The sequence below is a fragment of the Miniopterus schreibersii genome (genome assembly GCF_964146895.1).
Source record: "Miniopterus schreibersii genome assembly, chromosome: X".
Taxonomy (NCBI): domain Eukaryota; kingdom Metazoa; phylum Chordata; class Mammalia; order Chiroptera; family Miniopteridae; genus Miniopterus; species Miniopterus schreibersii.
This window is the reverse complement of record NC_138104.1, coordinates 106,362,835-106,375,390: the sequence shown is the minus strand read 5'-3', so window position 1 is coordinate 106,375,390 and position 12,556 is coordinate 106,362,835. Positions and strand designations below refer to the sequence as shown.

Below are 12,556 nucleotides of genomic sequence, written 5' to 3'. Positions count from 1 at the left end.
GGACTTTGAGCTCCTGAAGGCCCGGCTGCAGACCCTCCCCTCCCCTTTCCCTGTGACACTTGCAACTCACAGCTGCACCGAGTTATTTTCTCCCTAACTGATAAAAAAAAAAAAAATCAGCCAACTGGTGGTGGTGGGAGGGGGGGTCAGAGCAAAATTTCCAGGGTGACCGACTGCTCTCCCCTGCTGCCGGCATTATTGGAATAAACGCTCATGTATGATTCAACCCTGTCTCTGCTTAATGTGGCTCAAGTAGCGACAGGTGGCCTCTGACCCTCGGTGTCCGGTGTCACCTACACTCAGCGGGGGATGCCTCAGGGGACTACGCACAGAGCATTCAGAAATTCAAATACCTCCCAGACACGATGAATGTCACTGGTGTGGACTCAGGAAGCAGAATGGAGTCTCTGGAAGGAAATGGCCCCAGTTCTTGCAAGCTGAGTGGGGTGGCTGGTGGGCATTTGGGGAGCAGGGTTCCTTTCACATCGTGAGCCTCCCAGGCTCGCTTGCTGGATCCATGTTCTGAGTAACAAGGGATCCCAGAAATTGCTCGACTTTATGTGAAAACATCAGCTACAAGAGCAAAGAACCGCTCCAACCAATCGCCTCCCTCATGCAATAAATCTGCCTTCGAGCCCTTGAATAATTATTCCCGTGGGGTCAAAGCTGACTCTGGAAAAGCACTGAGCGGGAGATAGGATTGGGGTCTTCGGTGACCCTGAGATGTTGGCATCATTGCTCCAGGGTCTCCCCTACATGGGGATGGGCGTCGAGTCTCTGAGAAGTTCCCCTCAGTCTGTAAATGTCAGCACAGACCCAAAGTTGGTTTTTAGTTTGCAGCCCCTCATAGCGTCACATAAGAGTTGTCACTCATCACAAACATGAAGCCCTTGAGACAGAGCATCTCTCCTCCCTGGGGGGGCTGACAAGGGAGCGGCCCGGGTTCCCCAGCAGCTGCTTCTTTCTCGGCCGTCTGCAGGCACAATGAGCTTGTCATCGTCGTCTCGGGTGTCTCGGCCTCGGTCTTGGGCAGCTGGATGACCAGGGCCTCTTCCAGGACACATTCCTGCTCCCGGTCCTCCGTCTTATTCAAGTGGGTGACGTTCTGCGTATCCTTAATCCATTCCTGCGGGGACAAAGCATCTTTATTCAAATGCAAGAAAACCAAGTGCCCATCAGTGGATGAGTGGATTTAAAAAAGCTGTGGTATATCTACACCGTGGAATACTATGCAGCTGTGAAAAAGATGGATCTCGTACCCTTTGGGACAGCAGGAAGGGACCTGGAGAATATTATGCTGAGTGAAATAAGCCAGACAGAGAAAGACAAGTATCCCATGATCTCACTCCTATGTGGAATCTAATAAACAAAATAAACGGATGAACAAAATAGATCCAGAGACATAGAAACATGGAGCAGGCTGAGGGAGCTCAGAGGGAAGGGGGGAAGGAGGGGATGGGAAGAGATTAAGCAACGAATTTATATGCATCACCCACAGACACAGACAATAGTGGGGGAAGGCCTGGGAAGGGGGGAGTGGGGAGGAAGGTATCAAATGGGGGGAAAAGGGAGACATCTGTAATATTTTCAACAATAAAGATAAATTTTTAAAAATGCAAAAAAAAAGAAAAAAAACCCAGCTCACTCCTGTAGGGGGATTGGTGCAAGGGTTCCCCAGCCAAGCACCCCAACATGCCCTTTCCATGGAAATGCCACTCGCAATAGAGCCGTAAAGGACTCGAATTCAGCATCTTCACAGAGGCTTTGTGATGATAAAAGGCAGGTCTAGCCCTGGCTGGTGTGGCTCAGTGGTGAGCCCCGCAGACCAAAGGGTCGCAGGTTCAATTCCCCGTCAAGGGCACGTACCTGGTTTGCGGGTTCGATCCCTGACTCTGGTCGGGGGGCACGTGGGGGAAGCAACCGACCAGTCGATGTCTCGAACACCAGTGTGGTCTTAGCGCAAGGAGAACAGCACCGTGTCCTCCTGTCCTCTCCACCTGCCTCCCCTCTCCCTTCAGGCCACCCCCAAAGAGGCTGGTTGGCTGCAGGGTTGTTTTGAGCTGAAAGCCATTTAAAAAGAGCAAACACAGCAGGAGCCGTCTGCCCTCTTTCTGCCGTGAATTTCCCCTTTGTACAGAAAATTTCCATTAGGAAATATTCTCCACTTTCCCTTCCCGGTCCGGCCCGACCCAGCGAGAACTTGACTAATAAACCTTACTTATCAGGCACGTCCCAGTCCCCTGTCCACACGTTCCCTGCCCCTCGCGAGCCCCAGACCCCCTTTCCTTGGTCTCATCTCTTCTCCCGACTCCATCGCCCTGTGATAAAATGCGTATCAGCCCCGCGTGGAACCACCTCTTTGGAGTTTTTACATCTTTCCTGTGAGCTCCCCCACATGTCATGTGCATAGGAAATAAACATTTTCTCCTGTTAATCAGTCTTTTTCATCTTTTTTTTTTTTTTGGTCGATTTAATTTACAGACCTCCGGCACAGCACATAAGAGGTTAGAGGAAAGGTTTTTGGGTGGTTTTTTTTTTTCTCTCTTTTAAATATATACCCCCCAAGTCCTGAGCCCTAGAAATTTTTTAACTATGTCTTTATTGATTTTAGAGACAGAGGACAGGAGAGGGAGAGAGAAGCAGAAACATCAGTGATGAGAGAGGGTCATTGATCAGCTCCCTCGTGCATGCCCCCTACTGGAGACTGAGCCCCCCAACTGCAATCTCTTAGATCATCGGTTGGCTCAACCGCTGAGCCACGCTGGCCGGGCTGACCTCCAGAATTTGTGAATCTGAAATTTGTGAATTTATTAGAAAACAGGGTCTCTGCAGATGGGATGAAGTGAAGGCTCTGAGATGAGGTCGTCCTAGGTCAGGGGGGCCCGACATCCAAGGGCAGAGCCCTTGGAAGAGACACAGACACAGAGGAGAAGACACACAGAGACGGGAGGGAGGAGGCCACCAGCCCGGGGACGCCTGGAGCCCCAGGAGCTGGAAGAGGCAAGAAGGACCGTCCCTGGGGCCTCTGGAGGGAGCTCGGCCCTGGGACACCCTCGGTCGGGTCTCCAGGATGGAAAGAAGATGGATTTGTGATGTTTTGAGCCCCCAGTTTCTGGCAGCCCCAGAGAACAAACAAAACCCCGGTCACACTCCTGGTCTTATACCCACACCTGCTGAGCTCCCCGGGGTGGGGGCCGGTCCCTGCACCCTCCCTCCCCTCCAGCCGGGGCTCAGCCCCCCTGAGTGCTTCCCCGGTGAATGAAGCAACGGCTGGACGTCGGAAAGCAGAAGTTTCAGGCGGCAGAGGGGGAACCGAGGAAGAACCCAGCTTCCTGATGAGATCAGAGGCGAGGAGGCGGGCGGTTGGGGTGGGATGGGGGGGCCACGGTGGTGATCGCTGGGGTTGATTGAGAAATAGAGCCTTGCAGCTTCTGTGTGTGTCTCTCTCTCTCTCTGGAACCAAAGGGAAAAAAAAAAAAAAAAGACAACCAGCTGCTTTCAGAGGCTCAAGGGGAAACTCAAAGGGGAGGCCCAAAGGGGCCCCGTGCTCACCCGACGGGCTCAGGGGAGGCCCAAAGGGGCCCCACGCTCACCAGACGGGCTCAGGGGAGGCCCAAAGGGGCCCCACGCTCACCAGACGGGCTCAGGGGAGGCCCAAAGGGGCCCCACGCTCACCAGACGGGCTCAGGGGAGGCCCAAAGGGGCCCCACGCTCACCAGACGGGCTCAGGGGAGGCCCAAAGGGGCCCCACGCTCACCCGACGGGCTCAGGGGAGGCCCAAAGGGGCCCCACGCTCACCAGACGGGCTCAGGGGAGGCCCAAAGGGGCCCCACGCTCACCAGACGGGCTCAGGGGAGGCCCAAAGGGGCCCCACGCTCACCAGACGGGCTCAGGGGAGGCCCAAAGGGGCCCCACGCTCACCAGACGGGCTCAGGGGAGGCCCAAAGGGGCCCCATGCTCACCCGACGGGCTCAGGGGAGGCCCAAAGGGGCCCCACGCTCACCAGACGGGCTCAGGGGAGGCCCAAAGGGGCCCCACGCTCACCCGACGGGCTCAGGGGAGGCCTGCGGGCGGCCTTGCAAACTCAGAGGCCGAAAGGAACCCCACGGGATGGTCTGAAACGAAAACTTTTTAAACTAAAAGCAGTTTATGGAGGGTCGTCAGGTCCTAGGCCTGAATCATCCTGACAAAGGTCCATGTTTACGGGAACTGAGCCTGTCTTGTCTTTTTGCATCTGGGATAACAAATCGCTGGGATGTCAGGGTAATTTCCCTTTTTTCCGGACCCGTCAGGGCCCAGGCCCCGCTCTGCAGAGACCGCACGTCCCCTCGTTGTCATCGAGTTAATTGAGTCAACCATCCTGCACCCGCCTGAGTAAAAGACGTGTGTCTGTCATTTCACTTTCTACCCAACCCCGGAGGTTCCCCCGCATCCGTCACCCGTGGATTTCAGGGGGACCCCCTTACGTCTCCTCTTTGGCTTGTGACACATAAAACAAGGGGCAGAGCTGCCGTTTCCCGGAGCGTTGTCGACGGTTTGGCTGAAATAAACTCACAAAAATTCTCTATAGGTTTGAATGCTTCTTCCTTTGACAGGCGCACGGGGTGGGGAGATATCACCACCTGTGGAGCGCGCCAGGGGGGGCAGGTGGCCCTTACCTGGAAGTTTCCGTGGTGGGAATCGAAGAGCCCAGGGAAGGTGAATTTGGGGTCAGGCACATTGGGCATGAGCAGCTTCTTAACCCTGAAAGGGTCCGGGAGAGTCTGGTCAGACGGGGTAACTCCCTGGACTTCCGAGGTCATCAAGGTGGGGGCCGATGGCCATCAGGGAGCTACGCCCCCAATATCCACTATTGGGATACGGACTGTTTGGAGCTGAAGGCCACCAAGAGGATGTCTCTGCCTCTCGGCCCTCCCCCGTCTGCCTAAAAGCGAGGCATCCATACCCCCGTTTTGCAAAGGAAGTTTCCGTTCGAGGGAGGCGCCCCCTCTCCCCGCCGCCCCCCTCACCAGGAAATGGAGAAAGAGTCTTATCTCCGGAGGTGACATCGAGATAATTCTGCGCGGAGAACCTTTATCTACCGTTCGTTTCCTTCGCACATTTTCGGCTCACCTTCGCGCCATTAACCCCCCGTAGAGCTTCAAACCCCGGTACCTTCGCCGAGTCGCTTTTTCCCAATTTACCGCTCATTGTTAAAATGGTATATAACCACTACCCACCCTCAGACTAACCGCGTTCGGGGTTTTAATTTATTTTCTGTGATGCCCCATGCCCATAAAAATGTTGCGTTGATAGAGAAATAGATGCTTTTTCTCCTAGTCTTCTCTTTTTGTCAGTTTAATTCACACACCCCCGTGCACAGAACCTAAGAGGTTGTAATTTTACACGATCCTAATTCAATATGACAGGAGTCCTTGTGACAAGGGAGAGGGATACCAGGCTTGTGGGTGCACATGGAGGACACAGGGAGGAGACACCCGTCTCCGTGCCAAGGAGAGAGGCCTCAGGAGAAACCAGCCCTGTCCACACCTGGACCTCAGACTTCCAGCCTCCAGGACTGGGAGATACAGGTCTGTTGTTTGACACCCCAGTTTGTGGCCCGTTGTTCCGGCAGCTCCAACGAAACAATACAGCTGAGTTCCCCCTCGTAGGACACGGAGAGACAGGGCCTGTGTGATAGGTTATCCCTCGGTGGCCCTTGAGGGTCATTTCAATTTGATATTCAAACTTCCAGACATGGTCCTGGCCGGTTTGGCTCGGCGGTAAGAACGTCAGTCCCAGCACCCTGAAGGGTCGCCGGTTAGATCCCCGGTCAAGGGCACGTACCTGGGGTGCAGGTTCGATCCCTGGCCCCGGTCGGGGTGCGTTCCTCCCAGTCAATGTGTCTTTCACATCAATGTTTCTCTCTCTCTCTCCCTCCCTTCCCTTGTCTCTAAAAAAATCTATGGGAAAAAAATATATATCCTCTGGTGAGAATTAACAGCAACAAAAACTGGAGGAGCTGTTTTGGATGCGATGCTCCGGTAAATAACCACTGGAAGGCTCTTCTTCTCCCCCACTTCTTGGACCTGTTGGAAGCAAAGCCCTCTGCCCGTGTGCCCAACGGGCCCCGCGGGGGTCATCCTTACCTCCATATCTTCCACAGGCACAAGACGAAAAGGAACAGCGTCAGCGAGGCCACCATGCAGTAAATGAAAACGAATCTTGAGAAAAGCGTTTTCTCCTGGCATGAAGCTACGGCAAGACAGACGGAACGGGTGCTGTTAGATGTCCACACGATGCTCGATTGAGCGCCAGCCCCCCCCCACCATCCCCCCCCCCCGTATAAATGTCAGTGTGTCAGCAAATCTTGATTTAAGTTGGAAAGAGAGAAGGTGTCTCTGCATAGAACACACCAGGCAGGTAGTGTAACCACAGGTATGAGCATTGAGGATGTCAAAGCTGGCTTTTTGCTGTCACCAGTCAGTCACTCATCCATCCATCCATCCATCCATCCATCCATCATCCATCCATCATCCATCCATCCATCCATCATCCGTCCATCCATCATCTGTCCATCCATCCATCACCCACTCATCCATCCATACATCTATCTGTCCGTCCATCCATCCATCCATCCATCCATCATCCATCCATCCATCCATCCATCCATCCATCATCCGTCCATCCATCATCTGTCCATCCATCTATCCAACATCTATCTGTCCATCCATCATCCACCCATCCATCCATCCATCCATCCAACATCTATCTGTCTGTCCATCCATCCATCCACCCATCCATCCATCCATCCATCCATCCATCCATCATCCACTCATCCATCCATCCATCCATCCATCATCCATCCATCCATCCATCCATCATCCACTCATCCATCCATCCATCCATCCATCCATCCATCCATCATCCATCCATCCATCACCCGTCCATCCATCATCTGTCCATCCATCTATCCAGCATCTATCTGTCCATCCATCCATCATCCACCCATCCATCCATCCAACATCTATCTGTCTGTCCATCTATCCATCCACCCATCCATCAATCATCTATCAAGTATTTAACAAATCCTATCATTTATCTATTTATCTATATAACTACTTACCCACCTATACCTATATCAACAACCATCCATAAACGGTTCTTGTTATTAGTGTTGCTAAGTCAAAAGAAGTAAAAAATAAAAATTAGCCCCACTGAAAAGACTGGCTGGAGAGAAACCCAAGTGGAGGCATGGCCTTCAAGTCGATCCCTGGACGAGGAATGAGGTCACGTGTGATTTCAGGAGCCCCCTCCCGCCCACCAGCAGAGCCAGGCTGCGGGCCCTGGATGGCGTCGGGCCGCCGCGTAAGGAGCATTACCTCGCGGCTCACCCTTCTGACGGTGTGTCACCTCGGACCAGTCGCTGGGGTGGGCTTCGGGGCCATGGCTGGACTCCGTGGTCATCACTCTGGCCCGGAAGAAGTAACATTTGTCACCATCCAGGCCGTTGATCGTAACGTTGCAGGTGTCTCTCACGTCAGACTGGAGGGAGGAAAGCAAACAGGAGGATGGGCGACCTGACCTGGGCTTTTTGTCTTTTTGCCTGAAACTCAAGTTTCCTTCTCTTGGGGAATTTTGTGTGAGTTTCTCTTTCTGCCCAGATCTGTGGCCTCAAAACAACAGCAAAAAAAAAACAACCCCAAACAGATGGGTCAGCACCTCCATGCTCCCCTCCAAACAGGAACAAATCCTTTACAGCAAACACCACCTCCGATGCTCACGAAGAATCACTGAGAGGTGACCCGTAATTCCTCTTATTATTATTATTATTTTTTATTCTCAGCTGAGGATATTTTTTCCATTGCTTTTCAGAGAGAGTGAAAGAGACAGAGAGACACATGGATGTGAGAGAGACACATCGATAGGTTGCCTCCCACACGGGTCCCAACCGGGGGGCCGGGGATCCAACTTGCAACCCAGGTACGTGCCCTTGGCTGGGAATCGAACCCGAGACCCTTCGGTGTGCAGGCCGACGCTCTAACCACTGAGCCACATCAGCCCGGGCTGTATTTATTTTAGATAATTCTCCAGGACACATCTTTTTATGTAAAAACTCAATCACATTTTGATTTTTTTTTTTTTTTTTTTTAGTGTCTAAAACAGGGATCAGAAGTCAGACCACAGACAAGCCCTCCGAGTTTATTGATGCTGAGTGTCATTGAATAGCCTCACGTGTTATTATTATTTTATTTTTTATTTTTTGCCTGCTGTTTAGGCAAATCCCCTGTGCCGACTGTGGCTCTAATTTTCATTCCTTTGATGAGCAGCTATGCTATTCTACTGGGTGCAGACCGGGCGTCTAGTTATTTGCTCAAACGCCACTCCAGATGCTGCTGGGAAGGTAATTTTTTTGTAGATGTAATTAACATCCCTAATCAGTTGCATTTACATCACTCCTTCATGTGGGTGGGCCTCACCTAATCAGTTGAAGGTGTGACGTGAGAACTTCTCAGAGAAAGAGGAATTGGGCCTAAAGACCATGACCTTGAACCCTCCCTCAGTTTCTAGCCTGCTGGCCTATAACCACAGACCAAATCCTTTAAAGAAATCTTAATATCACTGCCTCTCTCTCTCTCTTTCTCTCTTTCTCACGTGTCCTCAGAGTTAGCATCTTGGGGATGTTTTGTCTCAATAGCCCCGAGAATCTCCCACCCCACTCACCTGCCACGTTGTGTCAAAAGCGCTTTTGTGCTGAACTTCATACAAGAGGCCCCCGTAGGGCAGATTGGAACATGTCACTGTCATCGCTTCCTGATGCCACGAGAAGTTCAGATCTTTCGGGGAGTTGGGCTTCACTGAGAAAAGAGAGAAAACACAGTGACCGTAGCTTCTACAAAGAGGGGCATCCCACGTCTCCACAGTGACAGGGGTAAGTTTGCTCAGAATCATTTCCTTCTGCCAGGGTTGATTCTTCCTTTAATGCCTTATGGGAATTTGGGGTTCCCTTGTCCTTAGTCCATTTATAATAGAGGTTTTTTGGGTTTTTTAAATTGATGTCAGAGAGAGGAAGGGAGAGGGACAGAGAGAGAGAAACATCAATGATGAGAGTCACTGATCAGTTGCCTCCTGCGCACCCCTTACTGGGGGTCCAGCCTGAAACCTGGGCACGCGCCCGGAATCGAACCGTGATCTCCTGATTCCGAGGTCGATGCTCAACCACTGAGCCACGCCGACCGGGCTATAATAGAGATTTTAACCTGAGCTCCGAAGAGCTATCGTTGGGTCCTGGAAGGAGCTTCTTGAAACGGCATGAAAAATTCTGGGTGTACTTTATAGTATGAATTATGCCCCCTCAAAAAACACAGGTTGATGCCCTAACCCCTAGTACCTCAAAATGGGATGGCATTTCAAAACAGGATCATCACGTTTACAATAGCAAAGATCTGGAAACAGCCCAAGTAGATAAGTGGATAAAAAACCTGCGGTACATCTACACCGTGGAATACTATGCAGCTGTGAAAAAGGATCCCTTAAGTAGGGTCTCCTTAAGTAGGCAACCCACGTCAGAGGACGATCCTTTACACACGTGGAATACTATGCAGCCGTGAAAAAGGATCCCGTAAGTAGGGTCTCCTTAAGTAGGCAACCCACATCAGAGGATGATCCTTTACACACATGGAATACTATGCAGCTGTGAAAAAGGAGCTCTTACGCTTCGGGACAGCATAGAGGGACCTGGAGAGGATTATGCTGAGTGAAATAAGCCAGGCAGAGAAAGACAAGTATCCCCATGATCTCACTCACATGTGGAATCTAATAAACATTATAAACTGACAAAAAGATAGATGCAGAGACATGGAATATGGAACAGACTGAGGGATCTCAGAGGGAAAGGGATGGGCAGAGATTAACCAAAGAACTTATATGCATCTATGCATAACCCATGGACACAGACAATACTGCGGGGAAGGCCTGGGGCTGGTGGGGAGGTCCATGGGAAAAATAAAGGGGGGCATCGGTAATACTTTCAACAGCACAGATAAATTTTAAAAAACTAAGATCATCACAGGTGCGACTATTTAAGACAAGGTGAGGTTGTACTGACGTAAGGTGGGCTCTAAACCAACCTGAGTGGTGTTATAAGAAGAAAAGAGACGCACACGCATAGCGTAGGTCGTGGGCAGACACAGGCAGAGATCGGGGTGATGCATCTATAAGCTGAGGAATGCTGAGTGTTTCCAGAAGCCCCCAGAAGCTATCGCTGAGGCATGGGACAGATTTCCGCTGAGAGCCTGCAGTAGGAACCAGCCCCGTGGACACCTTCCTTTTGGATTCCCGGCCTCCTGGGCAGCGAGACTACAAACGTTGACTTTCAGCCGCCCAGTTTCGGGGAATTTGTTACGACAGCCTCGGGAAGCTCGTGCGGCGTCGACGAGGGATTTTATCAGTAGGGCATCCGTAGGCCTCATCGGATTCTGAGACGGACCTTTGACACCCATCCCTAAAAACACAAAACACTCCCGGCCAGTGCGGCTCAGTGGATTGAGCGCCAAGAGGTCGCCGGTTCAATTCCCCCTCGGGGCACATGTTGGGCGTTTGGGGCTCAGTCTCCAGCAGGGGGCGTGCAGGAGGCAGCCAACGGATGTTTCTCAACCATATTCCTCTCTCTCTCTCCCCCTCCCTTCCCCTCTCTCTCTCTCAAATCAATAAAAACATATTTTAAAAAACACCGCGATCTCACAGAAATAGAGAATGAAGACGACAAATTTTGGAGAGAGGGCTCCTACATTTCTGCGATATTTTCTAACCCAAGGTGAACGACAGGACCTCGGGGCACTTAAGGAAAATCAGTGGGGTGGGATTGAGGCCTTGAGGGGGTGTCTCTCTCCTGGTGTTTGGAGGCAAAGGCACTGAAGCCTCTTTGGCTCATTCTGTTCAATCACAACCTGCAGAGTCCTCTGGTCTCCCCCTCAGGGTGGATGCATCTCTGTCTCTTGAGTGCATGGAGATGGAAGGTTCTGGGGGACTGGGGTCTTCTGCGTTGGGGTGGAAATGGGGTGCTGGACTCTAGAGCAGAAAGGGCAATGCTGTCTCTTCTGGGCACTTACGATAGTCACTGATCCATAAACTCTTCGAGAGAAGAGTTTGGGTCCCGTTCCTGATGGAAAACCACAGGATTTTATCTCCTTCTGCCTCGAGGAGACACCCCACCGTGCGACCTTGCTGAAGAATATAGTTGGGGCACTGGCTGTGTTCCTCTCTGTGGAATCTGCGGTTAAAAAAGGGAACCATTTAGCCGCCTTGACGTGTCTACGGGCCCGTTTCTTGGCTCAGCCTCCCTGCCACGGGCTCAGATCGGGTCCCTTCTTCATTCGCATCAACAACACCCCCCCCCCCCCCCCGCGGACAGCTACAGCAAGACCTGGCCCAACAGAATCCCTCGTTCACGTGGCTAAACCCCTTTGAGTAGCTGCTGGAGTGGGTTGGGGGGTAACGATCCAGATGCGTGCGTGCCCAAGTGCTAATCCCAGAAAGCTGCGAATGGGGCCTTATGTGGAGGGATGTGAGAGGAGGTCGTCCTGGGTCAGGGGGGTCCCGACATCCAAGGGCAGGGTCCTTGTAAGAGACAGAAGCGGAGACACAGACACAGAGATGAAGCCACGTGGAGACGGGAGGGAGGCGGCCACCAGCCCGGGGACGCCTGCGGCCCCAGGAGCTGGAAGAGGCAGGGAGGACCCTCCCTGGAGCCTCTGGAGGGTGCACGGCCCTGGGACCCCTGGACCTCAGACGTCTGGTCTTGCAGAACTAGGGCAGGAACGAATACAGCTACAACTGGACCTGCAGAGTCACCAGTCCTCAGGCTTGAGAGACACTTTCATAGGGATGTACAAAGATGGGGTGTCTTTCTGAGCTTCCCTGCGATATTAGAAGCCTAGAACCCAGCCTGAGCCCAACCAGCGTGGCTCAGGGGTCGCATGTTGACCCACGAACCGGAGGTCACTGGTTCAATTCCTGGTTGGGGCACATGCCCGGGTTGCGGGCTCGATCCCCAATAGGAGGCGGGCAGGAGGCCGTAAATCAATGACTCTGACCATTGATGTTTCTCTCTCTCTCTCTCCCTCTCCTTCCTGTCTCTGCAATCGATAAAAATGTTTTTTAAAAAAGAACCCAGCTTGAGACCACTTTATGCTTCAACCTTAAGACCTCAAACCTAGATCAAAATTTACTCCTGTAATAAATGAAAAAAAAAAAAACACACACACAAAAAAAAACCCTCATGCTCAAAAAAACTCAAGTGACTCATCTCTACCACCAGCTGGAAAATCTAGCCCGTTATGTTTTTTTTTTTCCCATGAGTCTGATCTTCCAAATCAATTCATCTTCAAGTTTCGCTCCCTTTTAGACTTCTCTGTTAATCTCGGAGGCTATCAAACTGCAGAGAAGCAACCACAGGTCGCACACCAATTTCGATAGAATTGAGACTAAATGCATTGGGGGGGGGGGGCAAACAAAAACGCTTCCACCCACATGTGTGCTCGTATCTTTGTGTGCAGAAGGCAAGGTCAATAAGCCT

General features: G+C 51.9%; 1 protein-coding gene across 1 annotated transcript in view; it reads right to left on the bottom strand.

Annotated features, from left to right (window-relative positions):
• Nucleotides 1-548: 548 nt before the first annotated feature.
• The window catches only part of CRLF2 (cytokine receptor like factor 2), a 19,756-nt gene continuing 7,748 nt past the window's right edge, over nt 549-12,556 (bottom strand). The window contains exons 3-8 of the mRNA XM_081126341.1: nt 11,091-11,251; nt 8,704-8,837; nt 7,362-7,524; nt 6,129-6,234; nt 4,659-4,743; nt 549-1,126 (exon numbers count right to left, since the gene is read on the bottom strand). Coding sequence (XP_080982467.1) covers nt 845-1,126; nt 4,659-4,743; nt 6,129-6,234; nt 7,362-7,524; nt 8,704-8,837; nt 11,091-11,251 — 931 coding nt within the window. The 3' untranslated portion in view covers nt 549-844. The remainder of the gene's footprint in view (nt 1,127-4,658; nt 4,744-6,128; nt 6,235-7,361; nt 7,525-8,703; nt 8,838-11,090; nt 11,252-12,556) is intronic.